This window comes from Vanessa atalanta, chromosome 12 (assembly GCF_905147765.1).
Source record: "Vanessa atalanta chromosome 12, ilVanAtal1.2, whole genome shotgun sequence".
Taxonomy (NCBI): Eukaryota; Metazoa; Arthropoda; class Insecta; order Lepidoptera; family Nymphalidae; genus Vanessa; species Vanessa atalanta.
In genome coordinates, this window is record NC_061882.1 from 11,097,686 (window position 1) to 11,117,008 (window position 19,323).

Below are 19,323 nucleotides of genomic sequence, written 5' to 3' on the forward strand. Positions count from 1 at the left end.
GTCAAATTGACAGTAAAGTAAATTGTAAATACTATACGACATTAGTAAACGCTCGGAGGAATAATTTATAAGACTGCCTATTATTCCTTCGAGCGTACAATGGGTAAATATTTGTATGGGTAATATTGCATTCTTATGTGTATGTATTAATCTTTGTTACAAAATGTAATTTATTGTTTTTGTTTAAAAAATTGATATTATGTTACGGCTTTCTTAAATCGAATTTCTAAGCCGATTCCGAAGCTATTCAGTTTTTCTGTTTATAGTTTTTATGCAGCTATTTTTATTTATAGCCAAGAGACTTCTAAACTAATCGTCGTTGAATACATATTTATGTAATTATATATTCTTTGTATACTATTCTAGCGCTAGCAACATTGCTATTGACAAACAAAACAATAATGCGTATATACTGTGGGTACAAAAAAGTAAGATTCTTTTTATTAAAAAGTGTACGATTTTGGAGTAATAGTTTGCTAATTGTTAAATAGTCTACTATTTTTAAATTACATTGTTTAGAATTATTTTAGTTATAAAATTTTAATAAATCAAGAATATGGCTGCAGCAGACAATAGTTCACGTCAGGGGAAACACTCCATTCCTATTGAAATATTGGATGATCTATGCAGGTAATAAGGCAAATTTAAATAATACAAAATCTCAAAACGTCTTTTTAGAAAAAAAAACCTTTAATTTCAAGAATGTAACACCTTGAATTTGAATATAATTTTTTTGTTGGTTAAGTTATAGTAAATAACCTGAAGAAAAAACGAATAAGTTTTTTAGACATGTTATGAAAAGTTTTATCTTTAACATTATATTACTTTTGCTTGAATAACAAACACTCGTCAAATGTACGCTATTTAAAATGTTTCATTTGTCTTATACCTTGACCTATTTGAACCTTAAGATCTTGTTTTGATCGAAAGCCTTTTGACAGCCGATTCATAATCAACCTGCCTCAAGAAGACAGAGGCAACTTGGTTCGAATCTGCTTCCAAATTGAGTTGGCCCACTGGTTCTACTTGGACTATTATTGTACTGATGAGAGTAAGAGGCTCAATCCATGTGGTATTCGGGACTTTGCAGCACATATATTTCAGGTATACATGTTTTCATAAATAAATACTTTTGTTATGTTTCTAAAAAAGTAAATGAATCCAATAAGTATCCAATATGAATTATTATTCAGTACATCATTTGTGAATGGAAAGATATGTTGGTCTGGTGGCCATCAGACTGCCAATCTCTAGAACCTGGGTTTAATTTCTGGGGACCAATACAAAAAATTAGTGAATTTTTCTGTTAAGAAAATCACAAAGTACCGCGTAGAGAAGTATTTCAGATGAATGACTCTGGAAAGTATGTAAAATTCTGTATGTAAATGTCTGCATAGGTGTTAGCACACACATCTACATTGTATTCGCAAATTAAACAATAATCATGTTGTATTTTTCTTTTCTGAGCTGAGACCATTTTTAATTTTCATAAATATTTTTTATACAAACTTTTAAATCATATCTGATTGAAAATAAAACATGTTTTAAAAATAAGGTTGTTCTAAAACATGTTTTAAAAATGTAATGTTAATAACAAGAATATAGCTAAATATTAAATTCTAGCATGTCCCCCAACTACGAGAACATATCAGCAATCTTGATGAGGTGTTGGATAACTGGCGTGAATATAAACAGACAGTACCGACATATGGAGCTATCCTCCTTGACACTGAACTGTCCCATGTGCTTCTCGTACAGTCTTACTGGACCAAGGCATCCTGGGGCTTCCCTAAGGGTAAAGTGAATGAAGATGAGGAGCCATGGAAGTGTGCTGCTAGAGAGGTACAAGCTTATTTATTGTTTTAAAACCTTTTTTTTAATAAATCGTAAGCATTCTGATTTTAAGTGAAATTAAATATAGATAAGTATTTGAAAAATATTGCTCTACAAATTCAGAATTTTTTTTTATCATCTCATTGAAGGTACTCGAGGAGACTGGATTTGATATAAGCAATCTAATTAATAAACAAGACTATATTGAAGCGATGATACACGATCAAATCGTCCGCTTGTATATAATTGCAAACATACCACGCGATACCAAGTTCCAGCCGCGAACGAGAAACGAAATAAAGGCCTGCGAGTGGTTCCCACTAGCCGACTTGCCCGCAAACAGGAAGGACATGACACCCAAAGTTAAAATGGGTGTAAGCCCCAACGCGTTTTTCATGGTGCTGCCATTTGTTAAAAGAATGAGGCGATGGGTCGTAGAAAGAAATCTTAAAGTAGGCAGACGAACGAGACACAAATCAATGGGTGACATTGAATCATGCAAAACAAAAAACAAAACAATCTCGCAAGGTCTACAGAATGAAATACAGGAGTACCAGCAGAATTCTGGTCACAAATATACAAGTAATACTCACGGTACTCATTCAAATACGAAGGCGAATGGTAACAATGGCGCCGGTCCTAAAAAGAGCGGGAAAATGACAAAACGTCAACTTTTCACTCCACAAAATACACATACTAGTAATTTCTCCCCCTTATTAAAAGACAACAGTCCGGCAGAAGATATTGAAGAAAGTGTTTATTTGAACTTCGTCGCACCATCTTGGGCGAATTTTAAATTTGATAGACGGGCCATCCTTGAATGTCTGACTTGAAAATTAAATATTGTGACTAAGGTTGATCTCACTTCTAAAGACTTGTTCCTTATATAACAAGCTTTTATTCGTTTTTGAAAATATAATTTTCTGACGTATATTGTTGTATTATTTTTACGTAATGCAAAAACCTAAAATAATTGAATTGTTAAGTTTATTCACGTTTAGTATACGGGTCTCCTTTAAATCTCTAATATAAATCCAACTTAGGGTTCCTTCTTTATAAATACAGGGAAACCTGGTTAAGTGGGACCTGGATAAGTGAGAAACCTCTATTATTGAGAACTCCAATGAGGTCCCGGCATTTTTTCATTAAATTACCACTGTTAATGGGACTTTTTGAACCTGGTTAAATGAGATTTGAATTCTAAGACTTCATTGATGTTTATCTCTATAATTGAGACTATAACTCAATAACTTGTATAAGTGGACAAATTAATCAGGTTTTAACACGTTTTGATATGTTTGTTTACATAAATTTCGCGTCGTCTTTCGCGCATGCTCTGTAAATGAGACAATTTTAAACCTGCTTAATTGGAAAAATGGATTATTGGAAACCCTCAATAATTGGTACAAATGTCTTGGTCCCTTGAGATCCCAATTAACCAGGTTTCACTGTAATTATGTGCCATTCATTTATTACGTAAGACGATTTAGGGTGGAGGGAGTTCGACCATGTTTTGTTTTCTTACAAGGGGGTGGGAAGGAGTCTCGATAGTTCTTACGTATTGAATGAATTGAATTAAATGAAATTATGGGCTATTAAGATATATCAAATTATATCTGTATGAAGACAAGGTTAGGTTAGGCATTGCTATCTGCCTATTAAATCTTTTTGTAAAACTTAAGTAATTAAATATTGATGTGCCTTCGGAAAACATACAGCATTGCTTTGAAGAAGCAGTGTATACTTAGCCTTATATTTGCGGTCTATGCTTCCGAGTAGGGTAGTTCAACATACCTCTCACCAGATGGCGTCAGTGACGCACCAGCAAGACGGGAACCGTTTTCATTTCGAATGTCATAGCGTTGTGTACTTTCGCCGCGTGCGGTCGTTCTTAAGACGTCTTTCTTATAATTTATTGTGCTTATTTAGTGTTAAATCGTATTTCGTTATGAATTTCGCGTCGAATAACGACACCGATGAGGCCCTCGGAGCCGATCGAGTGGTCGTTTCGGATGCACCGGTGTCCGAGAGGAATGTGCGCCGTGACAACGAGGAGGCATCGGGGGCTAGTTCGAGCAGCTCATCGGACAGCGATGATGAACCTCCACGAAAGAGACATAAGCGAGAAACTCAGGTAACGGTCGATCCTCGGATCGACGCGTTATATGACCAGGTCAGTCTCCTTACAAATTTTATTATGCATCAGCAATCTTTACCGAATATAAACTCGAATAAAAGTGATATAATTGAACAACCCGATAGAAATGATCATGTTTTTTTGTGTAACCCATCATCGAAATTATCAAAATCGCTTGACTTAGGCTCATGTAAGACAGATTTTGACGAAAGAAAAATTCTTAAACCGGCTAATGAAAAACGCTTAAGTCAACTAATAAACCTTCAACAGTTTAATACTCCCATGTGGCAGCATATTCGTTATAAAAAGGCGTTGACAGATATGCTCGCATACCCTGGTTTTTGCAATTTAAAAATTAATGACGAGTTGTATTGTTTAAATAAAGGAAAAGATTTTTTGGCCCCAACGGAAGAAATTATGGCGGCAACTACCAACGCCTTGTTATATCGAAGAGAATTATTACAATCCGGGTTACAAGGAATAATTGATTGGGCTCATAATAATTCATCTTAACTAACACCTGACAATCTTTTTAATAAAATTTCTGAAACATTCGGGATTTCGTCTCAATCGTACAAATTATCCGAACAAACATTGCAATTAGTCTGCGGCAAAAGATCAGAATGTATAGAGACTAGACGTAGAAGAATAGTCTCCGAAATACCAGATAGAAAAATTCAAGTTGCTCTTAATAACATACCTCCAAGTGAGGAATTTTTGTTTGATAAAACAAAACTAATGTCACTTATACAATCTCTCGGAGGGCCCCAATTTTGGATGTCTCCATCTACGCTTTCCAAAAATAGAGAAACATTAAGAAACAAATACAAAGAGTCCGTACCGTCTACATCCAAATACCGACATCAAACACAAAATAAAAATATTTTTCGAGATACCCACAAAAAACAACAAAGGTCAAATCAAACATACAAAGGAAAAACTGACACTTACAAACAAAATAAAAATTCCTCTTTTCAAAAAGAAAGGAAAAAGTGACTACCCGACTCATTTCAAGGGGGGTTGCCTAATTATGTACAAAAACCGTTGGCAATCACTGGGTGCAAACAATTTTATAATTTCAACAATCACTGGTTTTCGAATACCCTTTTACAAGAAACCTCCCTTAATAAAACCGAACAAACGTGTCATGAGGCAATATGCAACCAAAACGTCACCTGCAATGTCCCAAATAATAGAAGATCTCATAAATCAGGGTGTACTGCAACGTGTTGCCCCAAAAACACCCAGCTTTATCTCCAAGCTTTTTCTAAGAAAGAAAAGCGACGGATCAATGCGTCCAATTTTCGATCTTCGGGAATTGAACAAATTTGTCAGAGCAAAACATTTCAGACTCATTTCCCACAGCTCAGTTCCAGATTTTCTTCAACCGGGGAACTGGATGGTAAAGCTGGACATTTCTCAGGCTTACTTTCACATACCGGCAGCAAAATCTCACCGACCCTTCTTAAGGATCAGTTACAGCAATCAGCTTTACGAAATGATGTGTTTGCCTTTCGGCCTGGCTTCAGCGCCGCATCTATTTTCTTCCGTAACATGTTGGGTCGCGGAGACCCTACGTGCGAAGGGATGTCGGGTTCTAGTCTACCTAGACGACTTCCTTTTGGTCAACCAAGACCAATCCAAGTTATGTCTTCAAGCTGCGGAAGCTGTGAGGCACTTGGAATATCTCGGCTGGCAAATCAACTACAAAGAACTAAATCAATATTAACACCGACTCGGGATTTAGAATACCTAGGTATTCGATGGCAAACTGCAATCAATACAATGTCACTGCCAACAAAGAGGCAACACAGCATCAACAGTACGATAGACAGGTTGATCGTAAGAGATCGAATCAATCTCAGAGAATTACAAAGTCTGCTGGGACAGTTAAACTTCGCCAACTTTGTAATACCTCGGGGCCGATTGCATTGTCGAAAAATTCAAATATTCTTACGTAACTACGACAAGAACAGACCCCGACAAGCCCAGCCGATTCCACAAGCTGTTTATCGAGAGATGACGTGGTGGCGCGGAGCCACACGTCACTCAACTCCTATACACAAGAAGCCAGCAACCCATTTCTTAGCAACGGACGCTTCAGACACTGGTTGGGGAGCCCATCTAGACTGCAAACTAATGTCGGGAGTGTGGTCATCTCGTCAAAAAAGTTGGCACAGCAACAAAAAGGAGCTCTATGCAGTGATAGCATCGATCGAGTTGAATGTGACAACATTACAAAAATCACATGTCCTAATTCAGTCAGACAATCGGACCTTAATTGCATACATTCGGAAGGAAGGAGGGACCAGATCGTTGGCATTACTAGCACTAACTTACAAACTCTTGAGCTTGACGGACAAGTTCAAGATAACCCTATCAGCGCATCACATACCGGGACGGTACAACGTGATAGCAGACAGACTATCACGAGGAAAACAACCCGCAGAATGGCATCTCCTGCCTCGAGCAACCACCGAAGTTTTTCAGAAGTGGGGTCGCCCAGAGATAGACCTGTTTGCGACAAAAGAAACTGCTGTGGTTCCCAATTACGTATCGATAGACTGCAGAGATCGATCAGCAAATTATATAGATGCATTCAGCAGACCATGGGTCCATCAACTGGCATGGGTGTTCCCCCCTCCTGCCCTAATACCCAGAGTCTTAGCACACCTGAACAAAGCAGTGGGAACATATTTGATAGTCGCTCCGGATTGGCCTCGAGTTTTCTGGCTCCAAGATTTGAAATCGAGAGCTTTAGACGTTCCGCACGAACTTCAGAACCTGACAGAGAACAAGATAGATGTAGTGACATCGCGACCTCCACCGCAAGCAGAGACATTGACCCTGAAAGTTTGGAAAATTGGGGGTGGGGTGCCCAAATAAAGGAATGGTCGACACAAGAGAAAGAACTACTGAAAAATAGTTGGCGACAATCAACGTTATCTACTTATTTACCAGCAATTAGAAGATGGATTAAATGGTGTTCCAAATCTGAAGTAGATCCAAAATCCCCCCGACCTGCTGATATCGCTAAATTTTTAATACATCTTTTTATTCAAGAAAAGTTATCCCATAGTACTATCCTCGTACATAAATCAGCAGTATTAACTTTTTGTGGCCCACACGTAGAACAACAAATATTTTCTAACTTTATAATAAAACATACCCTTAAAGCAATAGGAGTAGCTAAACCGAAAATAATAAGACCATTATTTACGTGGGATCCACGAATAATCTTAGATTGGCTCTCTTCAACTCCACAGAAAGACACCCTATTTGATGTAGCTCGTAGAACTGCCACGGTATTATTATTAGCATCTGGTCGTAGGATTCACGATCTTACCTTGCTCAAAATTTCTAACGGTAGTTATTTTGATAATGGTGAAAATATAATTTTAATACCAGAGTTTGGATCTAAGACGGATACACATAATTATCGTCAATCCGCCTGGAAGCTTTCTAAGCACCACGATACGAATATTTGCCCAGTTACGCTCGTTAGACTTTTAATAGAAAAAAGTAAAGTACGAAGATCTGAAGTAAAAAATTTAGATAATCTTTTTATTACGGTCAGTAATAAAATAATAAAAGCAGCTTCGCGTACTGTAATTGGCAACTGGGTGCGCACTGTTCTAAAAGATAGTGGTATTCATGCACCCCCAGGTAGCTGTAGATCCGCAGTAGCTTCTTTAGAATGGTCACTTAATCAATCAATTGATGATATTTTAGCACGTGGTAATTGGAAATCTTCTAATACGTTTTTTAATCATTACTGTCGCGCGATAGACCTTCCTAAAGATAATTGTAATGAGTTCTTCAAAACATTTATGCCATCCTAAATCTTACTTAATTAAAAGAATAAATATTCTTATGATTACATAAATAGTAATATTCTAAGATCAATTCTTATTATTGTTTCAATTGATTCATGTCATGTATAATGACTTCCTAATTATAATAATTTTCTTATGTAATAATTAGAAATACTAAATAAAATAAAAATTAATAAGTTACTATCAATATGTTTTATATTTAATTATGAATCATTCCTAATCATCATAGCGTTGTGTATTTATGTTTATTTCACCAGCAGATAACAAACACGTCTTCAAAGCAATGCTGTATGTTTTCCGAAGGCACATCAATATAACGGTTTTACATAACAATAAAACCGATATTATGTGCCGAGAGGAAAACATACAGCATTGCAGGAAGTTCTTCCTGGTGAAGACTATGACATTCGAAATGAAAACGGTTCCCGTCTTGCTGGTGCGTCACTGACGCCATCTGGTGAGAGGGATGTTGAACTACCCTACTCGGAAGCATAGACCGCAAATATAAGGCTAAGTATACACTGCTTCTTCAAAGCAATGCTGTATGTTTTCCTCTCGGCACATAATATCGGTTTTATTGTTATGTAAAACCGTTATATTAAAGGTAACCTTTTTATTCGATTGCAAGAGATTTATCTCTTTTTCTATTATATTGGTAACAAGGAACAACCAAACATTTTCCATGTCATAAATGGGTAGAATTGCGAAGACGGATATATAATTTATGATTGTAGAGCAAAGTGTAAAGCGCACACGCGTCCATCAATTCGCGGGTTATCACTGGGGACGAGGTTAATTATAATTATTACGCAGTTCTCTTGACTAATATAAGTATAATAAATTAAATAATTTAAAAATGGTATTAAATAATAAAAAAACTTAATCATAAAATCTTAATACTTTATGAAACAATGCATTTGAAAATGAAAATTTAAGAAAAGAGAGTTAATTACAATTACAAAAAAAGTATTATAACCTCCATTAAAAGTGTCAAGCTTATATACGTAAGGTAACGGCATAAATTAATTGCTCGGGACATTGTAAAATAAGAACACAAATAAATAATACCATCTTTATTTTCATACAGCCCAATTAACAAAATATCACATCAAAATATAAGAAATACAATAATTTACAAAGGTGTCTGTAAACAGGTCATTACAATAATTAACGTTCTAAAATTATAAGTTAAATTTTACGTCATATAGAAACTTTGTTGGCGTGCATTTATAACTTATACTAAAACAAAAATTCATATAGTATTTACATCTTTCCATAAACAATAATTGTCAATACTGGTCTTCGATTTATAAACATTCGATTATCACAAAATATCAATATTTATACTAGGTATTTTTAATGAGATAAAGTATAACAGTATTTTTGGTTAAATAATATCAATTTTTCGATTTTAGTGCATGATGAAGGTCAATTTGAATTTACTCATCTTTCAACATATATGCGAAACTGGAAGAACGAACTATTTAAAAAAATAAGACGGTTACTCTAAAAAGATGAAAACGAAGTAAGTAAAATATAGTAAAGGATTTAAAAAAATTAAAATCGATTTAAATAACATATAAACCAAAAATATTTACAAAACAATATTTTATACAAATTAGTCAAGTGTAAAATAAGTATAGGTATCAGTGAAAACAGAAAACTTTAAAAAAAATAATTTAGAAAAATATTATTGTTTTTCTTTAAAAGGAATATGTGTGGCTGATTTTCCTTTTATAAACATAAGTAGGTACATTATTTTAATTTTTCGTACATTGTTTTTAAATAAAATATGTTAAGACGTGTGTTCAAACTAAACAGATGTGAGAATTAAAACAAAAAATAGAGTAGCTGTATTCATAATGCTGGCTAGGTATTACTTTTACTGAACGTCAAAATATATAAATGGAACATTTTCACTAATGCCTATTTAAGCTAAAAATAATTTAAACATGATTTATTATGTCAAATAAATTATCCTATAGTTATTTCTTCTGTCATGTAGGAAGTTTTTTTTTTTTTAAATTTATTAAGAATTCTGATTAGAAATAACTTTATGAGAACGTTTATTTTAAATCCGTCATTTATTGTACGTAGTTTTTGTCAAGGCCAATATTAGTTTTTTTAATCATCTTTAAATTGTGGTAATAAAGGTTTTCATAAATATTTATATAAATACATTTATTTATCTCAACTAACAGATCTATTTGCATACTCTATGTGGGTGCAAATGTCTTGGCCTAGCGAGTTCGTGTATTAGCGTGCAGTTTACAAAGATTAAAAAAAAATAATTATGTATCGATTTTCCGTCAACATGTATTTTAGTTACACATCAATTTAGTCAATGAAGTTAAATATTTGCATTGACAGTCCACTTAGTTCGATTTAGTGAATATATAAATATTTTCTGGAATTAGTTCCTACGGATGATGTATTTATTCGTCTACAAAAAATATTTATTACGCACACATTACCAAAGCCAAGCGAAATGCCGCCCATAATCAATACATAGAGCGTTGAGGTAAGATTGTACGGATCGAATTTCCGACCGATTCGAGCACCTTTTTATTTATTTTTTTCTCCAGGCAATACGAACTAGTCAAACTGTTTCCATAGACTGGAGAACAGCATATACGAAGAGAAACTCCTGTGTGTTTGCCGGTTCTTCTCGGTAAAACCTACTTACCGAACAAACCACATATTTACATTTAATTGAACATTGTAACATGGCGATTCAAATGTTCTTTTATGAGCATATTTGAATGTTGATTTTGATCGAATAAGTCGGAAATTCCATCGCCACGATGTTACCTTAACTAGCCCTAACTAAGGTCGAATCAAAATATATTATTACATGAGAATAACAATAAATAATTATTTGAATCCGACGTTAGATTACGTTACACATATAAACAATTGGTATATAACAATTTGTATCTATATTGAGGATAACATACTGCGTGGGATCGTGTAGTCAAAGCTTTAATCTTCGTTAGTGAACCTTGTTCTGCTATTATTGTGCCTGTATCGCCTTAACAGCACGTACGTGATTCCTGAGAGCGCTAGAACAATCGGCACTCCAAGTCCTATGGATATTATCATGATGACGAAGAATGAAAAGCCCTCCACTGGTGGAGCTCCGTAGCCGATGGTGAATGACCTGAAAATTTGTTCTATATTTAAAAATTTATTTTTCGATTTTTTTTTAATGCTTTGTTAATTAATTGCATAAATAAGTGACTTTGTAGTTGCATTATTGGGCCAAGGAGTTAGTCATAGAATCTATTCCAACAGAACAAGAAATGAAGATAAACAAACTTTAGATTTACGTATTCCATGCGATTTGCTAATGGCTCAGCTACAATGTGAACTACTAATATTCATGATTAATATATCTTTATTTATAAAACAACACTACCCCGCTACTTATATCCACTATAATTTTATTTAAAAATTTTGATAATTTTGGATATTTTCGTTGTCATCGACGTTCAAAGCATTTTTTTTTTTCGCAAATCGATAATGAATGTAGTAGATTATTCAAGCTCTCACATCTCGTAATCCGTGTACACACACATAAAGCATTTATGCGAATACGTGTGTTTCGTTTGCGTGTCCGTAACGTGCTCATGCATGTATGCGTGTGTCAGTTTTAGTAGTGTGAACTCACCACGCTGTATAATTGTGTTGCTTGTAGTATCCGTCGCCCGTTTCGCCGAACGACACGAACATGTCCTGTACGAGCAGGTCAGCCTCATCGATGTCAGAGTAGAACAGCTTCAGCGTGCTATGACGCGGCAGATCGGTCCTGCAATATTATGTTGATATAATACATAAGGATATATTCCGGACATAACCACTTCTAGAAAACAAGTCAGAGAAGTTCTGACAAGTCAGCGTCGGTTGGTCTTGATACGCTCAGTAGTTTGACGTGATTTGTATAAGTATGTTTATTTATGATCCTTAAATGACAGAAATTCATTAATAATGACAATAAATGATCTAATCGTCAAAGTAAGTCTAATCGTCCAATGGTGGTGGTGCGTACCGAGTGAAGGCGGAGACGCGCGCGACGGTGGAGCTGGCGACGCCGCGAGCGTCCTCCGAGTAGGCGACGGGCCGGAACTGCAAGTACCCGCCCTCGCCCTCCTCGAACAGCGACGGACTCTTGATCTCTATGATCTGACGGTACAACGTTAATATACAAACAAACCGCACTGCGGAAACCGCTTTGGGACAGGACTTTAATTTACACGCAGAAAACGCGCTGACGTGATAAGTTTCATTCAAACGTACCTATTGAGTGACTCATTAGAAAAATAACATTTTTTAGAAAAGTTTTGATAAGGGAGGATCATTTTAACAAATAAATAAATATTGGACAACATCACATACATTACTCTGATCCCAATGTACGAGTATGTAGCTAAAGCACTTGTGTTATGGTAAATCAAAAGTAACGACGGTACCACAAACACCCAGACCCAAGACAACATAGAAAATTAATGGTTTTTTTTATACATCGACTCGGCCGGGAATCGACCCCGTGACCCATGAAAACCAGTATACACACTACTCGACCACAGTTATCGTCAAGTATATATAATTGAATAGTTGAAGTGTTTGTACAGTAGAAATGTACAAAGGTTAACACATCGAAAGATCCCGGGTCATAGGTTAAGGTCGCCTTAAAATAAAAATTAAATAAACAAATTATGTTGCATGTAATACCTATTTTATTCGTAAATCATCAAACATATAGTCTCACCTCAAAAACGCCCGGCGTATGTTCGTCATCCAAGCTCTTCCGCATCGTGTAATGCATGGTCTCGATCACTGGATCGGTGCTGACCAGCAGCAAGTGTAACGCGTAACGCGACGCGTTGTACTCGCGACTCGTCGTCAAGTTCACGAGGCTCACGTCGACTAGAGTTGAGTTAGCCGTGTGGATTAAATGCGGAAGATCCGCTGCGTAGTCCTTGAAGGGAATTAGATCGAGCTGGAAAAAATGCGTTTCGTAACTTTATTAGGATTCCTAATTTGAAGGACAAACATTGAAACTGATACAACATGTACAGCCTGTAAATTTTCCACTGCTGGTCTAATACCTCCTCTCCCTTTTGAGGAGAAGGTTAGGAGCATATTCCACTACGCTGCTCCGATGCGGGTTGGTGGATTCACACGGGGCTAAATATCGTTGAAATTAGACACATGCATGTTTCCTCACGATGTTTTCCTTCACCGCCGGGCACGGTAAACACAAATTAAGCATGTGACAATTCAGTAGTGCTTGCCTGGGTTTGAACCCGCAATCATCGGTTAAGATGCACCCGTTCTAACCACTGGGCCGTCTCGGCTCTCACTATTCTGACTGTCTGGCTTTAATTATTTTAACACACAAATACCTATTATGTAACAATTTGTAGACTGTACACAATGTTGGTAAATATAATGTCGTCGTTACTATACCGAGTTCTTCCTGCGCTGGACTTCCTGCGATAATTATAGAAAGAGGTATTTTTAATTGCGTAGGTTTTTGTTTTGAAGAAAAAGTTTATACTTATGTATGTTTTTTTTTTACAAAAATGACTGTTGAAGTAAATAATAAATGCACATATAAAAATATAATGGAAACTTACATTCCGATGATTTATTATTTACCTATGTCACGTACATAATGTTTCGTTGGGTAATCATTGCAGTTCAATAAATTAATAAATATTTCAAAAGATAATGCTTAATTAAATCATTTAAATATAGGTTATATTTAAAAAAAAATGTTTTTTACGAGTACCAAACTACGTAATTAATGTTCGTTACTAATTAAACTTTCACTATTACGCAAAGTCTTGGCTTTGATTCGCTTCCGTTTGCACGTTTTATTTGTTTTTAAAAGTAAAATTACATTATATATTATTGTATTAACTAATTACATTTAAAAGGCCGTCATAGCTTCGTTCGCCTCTTAGGGGTAGTCTTCAGGTGTAAGGCCTAATAGAGTATGTATCTTTCCTTAGAGTTCAAGCTTCCTTCATACCAAATTTCATCAAATTTGGTTGTGTTTTAACCGTGATAGAGCATAAGACAAACAAAAAGTCAGACAAAGTTATCATCACATTTATAATACTAGTATAAATAAAAAGCAAGATTGAATCTTCTATAAAAACGATTATACGCATTAAAAAAGTTACTAAAACGTACTAAACATAAAAACCTATACTGAAATTAACAGTCTCGTAGGTCCCTATAATAACGAAAATAATCCAGCAATAAACGCGCCACCGGAAGTTTATTTCGTATTTTCTATTCGTTTAAGAAATTATAACGAACTTGAACTATACTACTAGGACAGGTTTCCCCAGAATTATTAAGATAAATCAGACACTTCACACAAGTCTATTGTAACGAATTATTTCCGTTTCACTTGCGTTATTTATCGAGATATCATCATCGTCCTTCGGAAATACTACGGTTCCCAGTTTAACAGAAATGAGGCATTCGACGATAAATAATGTGTTCAAGTGAAACCAATCCAATACAATATTATCAATACTGTAGTCACATTACATTTAAAGAACGTCACCGTTGTATGCGTTCAATCCTACAATTTATTCGTCAAAATAACCGATACATACTAACTGAACCCGCGGCTTTACCGTGAGAAAATTATAAGCCGTCACCCCACATTTTACATTCACGAGTGGAGAATTAAAAAAGTAGCCTATGTCCTTTCCCTGGGCTCAAAATAGTTCCATACTAATTTCAGTCTTAATCGGTTTAAGGGTGAAGAGATAACAGAGTTACTTTCATAATTATAATATTAGTATATTAAGTATAAGTATCTATATCCAGTCACTTTGACATTATATCGTTGGATGCAATCTTACATACTCTATGGATATTCATAATGGATTCGTAAAAAAATGCATTTTGGCAACAACGTAAAATTATAGTGGATATATTGAAAAGTTTTGTGAAGAACTGTTTGTGATGCATAATATTTACAATTACATGGAATTGAAAAACTAAGCTTTTATTATATTTACTCTATTGGAATAGTCTATCCAAGTATATTGGAACTGAATTTTAAAACTCTAAACCAACTAATTCAACTGACAATACAATAGTATCTTCAATGAAAAGTAATGCAATAGTTCATTACGACATGGTACTTACTTTTATGTTGATAATTTCAGGTCGTCCTCGTCTCTCTTCATTTAATATACCATAGACATGAATCATCGCCTCCTTATCTGATAATATACTCTCATTTAAATGCCAACGAATCCTGTCAAGTTTGTATGCCTTCTGGGGAAACTTCGGGTCGATGTGACCGTTGTCATCCAAGTCATCATATTCATAAAGCTACAAAAAATATATATATCACTGTACATCAAACCAGTTATCAATATCTATGGTACGAGCTTAATAGATCGTAAAACAAAAATACATTTTTACTTCTATCTGTACGTCAAATATTACCTATTAGAATTACCATACCATTTATAATACACGTAATTGTGCTAATGGAATGCAGTATTTGTTACACAAATACGTTTATCAATCTAGTTCACGTATTAATACACTTTGAACTAATTTTTAAAACAATGGGGTAGCGCCTAGTCGCTTAAATCATTATACATATGGCTAACTCAATTGCCAGCTGGTTTGATTAAGCCATTGTCATGCAATTGTTACAAATAAAAAAAAATTGTGCAGGCGAATTCGTTTGTAATCCCTGAATGTGGTCTAACTTCCGATCGCGTCTGTTTTTTTTTTATAGTGTATATGGCGAGTATTTGGGCAACCTGATTGTAAATGGTCACCACCGCCAATAGACATTGGCGGTGTAAGAAATATTAACCATTTCTTACATCGCCAATGCGCCACCAACTTTGGGAAATAAGATGTTATGTCCCTTGTGCCTGTAGTTACACTGGCTCACTCACCCTTTTAACTGGAACACAACAAAACTGAGTCCTGTGGTTTGGCGGTAGAATATCTGATGAGTGGGTGGTACCTACCCAGATGGGCTTACTACTACTAATATGAGACTGAATTTGTATTTGCACACAACAAGGAGTCAGAGGGTTCTTATATCTAAAATGTCTATAAGATTATCTATATTGATCTTACATGTAAACTATTGATTCTATAAAAATCTCCTTGTTTTGTAAAGCATTCAACAACAAAATAATTTGTTTTAGTAAACAAGTCATCATAGATAAAAAATCACTATAAAAATGATTATACAGTATAAGTACTGTCACCAGTACGCCAGAAGGCTATGTTAGAGTAGGGTCCATGCCTGGGAGATTCTGTAGTAATAATTAGTAAATAGTAACCAAATGAGACATAAGAACTCAAATTGACAATAATATCTGGTGATGTCGTCAAAACCAATAAATCAAATCAATTGATTTGTGTTATTACACAAACAAGGCTTTAATTTCTTTTAATAAGTGATTTTCATTTGTAAAAATGAACCTTCTAAAAAGTATTTGAATAACCATTTATTTAGAGACTGTCTGTAATGTTGCAATTTATTTAGGTATATAATTCATTTTGTATGCAGATAATTTCACAAACGATGAATAATGTAGGCCAGATCAGTGAATCATTGTTTTATATGGATAAACAATATATTACTTCCTGATTCTAAATTATACTTTCGACAAATAAATTAAAATGATGAATGGTTAGTAATTATTAAATTTATCTATTTTTTTATATAGTACATAAGGGATACTCCATTTCAATCACTAATATTGATGTCTAAAATTAAGCTTTAAGCTTAAAGCAGTAGGAGGCACAACAATAACTCAAGGGCTCAGGATTGAACCTGGGACTGTCGCTAAGCAGCCTGTTAACCTTTGCGCTATTAACCACATATATTGATTAATTTCATTCACTGTTAATGCACATTGGTAAAAACATAAGAACAAAAATGTTGTGTCCACTTGTGCCAGTAGTAGTAGCAGCAGTAAAACTTAGTGTCATGCTTGTGCTTGCGTAATACACTACCATCAAATAAATACCTATGCTTCTGTGATTTGAGTAAAATATTTCCATTAACCAGGATAAATTTTCTGAGCATCAGATATGATTATCTCCAAGTACAAAAGACATCTCTATTATGTTTGTAAAACAATACAAATTTGTTTAAATTATATTATATCAATTCATATTGATAAAATAATAATATTGTTTTATCACTTTATGGATGAAATATAAGAGTGCCTGCTTGGCTCAGCATCAATTTAGTAATGATTTTGTATAAGAAGATAATTTAAATAATATTCTCTGGTAACAAGGTCATAACAATTTTCTCGGTATTTCATTCTAGTTGTTTTAATGATCAAATTATTTTTTTTAATTGTGAAATTAATAGCATTATTGAGTAGTAAATATATAAACGCACAAGTGATCAGATTTATAATACCTAATATTATATTAGTAGTAATTATTTTTAATGCTTACCTTGTCAATGGCTGTAGCAAAACTGTAGCTAGGTTCTTCTGACAGTACAATGCTCTTTGGCAGTGTGTCGGTCCACGTCACATTTAGAGTAGAATTCAAACTAGTTACAGCAAAAATCACTGTAGGCAAGTGTCGCGTAAAGTCCCATATTTGATGTATCGTATCTGAGGCACCATCACATTTCACATATAATAGTGTTGTGTTTGATGAGCAGATGTTGCAACCTGGATTTAGTTTAGCTGTTATCTGAAATACAATTAGAATAATTAATAATTTTGACATAATTTTGGAACTATTTAAAATTATGAATTATATTAATAATATTGGTAATTACTTATTAAGGTTACCGCAGCAAAAAAAAACTCTGAAACCAATATTAGGACATTCACAGATTATTTGTATGCTGCATCGGTGTTAGTACGTAAGTATCATATTATTAATTATATTTTCTAATTTTTTATTGTAATTTACATGACAGTATCATGATATTTTCTCAAGTACTTTTCTATTTTTATCATTGAAGATGTTTAGTGTCTCCTTTGAGCGTCATGGTTACCTATAAGTATGCCAACTGCATAGCATGTTGGTTATCCTAAATTAATTAATAAAGACCATCACATGAATATTATTAAAATCTATGTTTTAATAATAAACTATAACTAAAATATTTTAATTTAAAAAAAATATATTACAGGGACTTTAACAAAAATCTACATAAACAAAAATGACACTCTTTCGACATAACAAAGAAATTGACAACATACACATTATTTACAAACACTTACCTTCCTGTCTTGTCCATATGCGTAGGAAAGCCCAATAAAAATCAATATTGCCTGGAGATTCATTTTTATCGTAACAGGAAAAGAAAATTATATATGAAAAAAACTAATCAAATATCGATTACAGGGGTCGAGTTCAAAACACAATAAACATACTACAAATTACACGATAAACACCTCAGCACGTGCGAAAACTTCGAGTGGATATAAATGCATTCGATAACGCCTACTAATAAAGAGCTATATAATATTCATGTCTCCTTTTGCGTGTTATTTTGTTTCTGTGTCTGTACGATAATGTCTGAACTCTGAAATGACATTTGACAATTACGTCATATTGCAATGGGTTTAGTCAAGCAAGTTAAGCAGCTGTGCTGGTTTTAAAAACATTAAACTATTAAGACACGTAATAATACGTCACAAGATGGATATTTTGTTGGATTATATATTCAAATAAAATTAAAAATTTATGAGTGCTTATGAATTTAAAATTGAATATGAATTTTTATTTTAATCTAAATGTATTTATGTGTAACAACTTGGTAATTAACAATTTATAAAAAAAGATTTTGTTTGATTTTTTTTAATTATTATATTATATTCAGACTATTAATCATTTAAAAAAAAGCATTGAATTTACCTCGGTAGGCATTTAAAATATCGCAAAATATGCGGTCTTACATTGTTTGTTAATTAAATATTGTGAATCTTGTTACATCTGAGATATGATATGAAATAAGACTCCCTACTACATATACTTCTGTCTGACTGGCTGACGAACTCTCGAATCTCAAATGAAAACACATTTTTCTAAAGTTAATTTTTATAGTATAGATATTTAAATAAAAAAAAAATCTATTCCTACTGATTTTTTGTTTCATCGAAATATTATTTATTCGTATTTAAAAATCTGTACTAATTTTATGAATGCGAAAGTAACTTTGTCTCTTGCGATATCACGGTTGGACAACTGAACCGAATTTAATGACATTCATATGAATGAAGCAAGTATGTATTAATTGTAGAAAGCAAGCTTGAACCCGGAGGGAGGATATGAGACTTTTTATACCTAAAACCAGATGATATACCCATAAAAACGCGAGCGAAGTTCCTGGCGTTAATAAGTAAAAATAAATTAAGCCTCAAATTAGCAACAATATATTATATAGTTTTATACTTTCTAATTAGTTTTTCATTGATTGATTTAGAAAATCATCTGTTCTTCTGCGTTACTCTTTAATTGAATATTAAATTA

The 19,323-nt window shown here is 34.0% G+C and overlaps 2 protein-coding genes across 4 annotated transcripts; one reads left to right on the forward strand and one right to left on the reverse strand.

Moving 5' to 3' along the window:
- The first annotated feature begins 37 nt into the window (after positions 1-37).
- LOC125067827 (m7GpppN-mRNA hydrolase) lies at positions 38-2,764 on the forward strand. Of its 3 annotated transcripts, none has more exons than XM_047676620.1 (5): positions 38-119; positions 531-630; positions 942-1,104; positions 1,624-1,842; positions 1,983-2,764. In XM_047676620.1, the coding sequence occupies exons 2-5, from the start codon at positions 557-559 to the stop codon at positions 2,664-2,666; spliced, it is 1,140 nt and encodes a 379-aa protein (XP_047532576.1). In that variant the 5' UTR covers positions 38-119; positions 531-556; the 3' UTR covers positions 2,667-2,764. The 3 variants fall into 3 exon arrangements, with proteins under 3 accessions (XP_047532576.1, XP_047532574.1, XP_047532575.1); XM_047676619.1 differs by lacking the exon at positions 38-119 and adding an exon at positions 410-428; XM_047676618.1 differs by lacking the exon at positions 38-119 and having other exon boundaries at positions 375-630.
- Positions 2,765-8,879: 6,115 nt separating this feature from the next.
- LOC125067801 (glycosylated lysosomal membrane protein B-like) lies at positions 8,880-18,386 on the reverse strand. Its single transcript, XM_047676584.1, has 7 exons — positions 18,072-18,386; positions 17,287-17,532; positions 14,983-15,171; positions 12,575-12,805; positions 11,855-11,988; positions 11,477-11,614; positions 8,880-10,966 (listed from the first exon to the last, which is right to left on the reverse strand). Exons 1-7 carry the CDS (start codon positions 18,132-18,134, stop codon positions 10,789-10,791), a joined length of 1,179 nt encoding a protein of 392 aa, XP_047532540.1. The 5' UTR covers positions 18,135-18,386; the 3' UTR covers positions 8,880-10,788.
- Between the last annotated feature and the right edge of the window lie 937 nt (positions 18,387-19,323).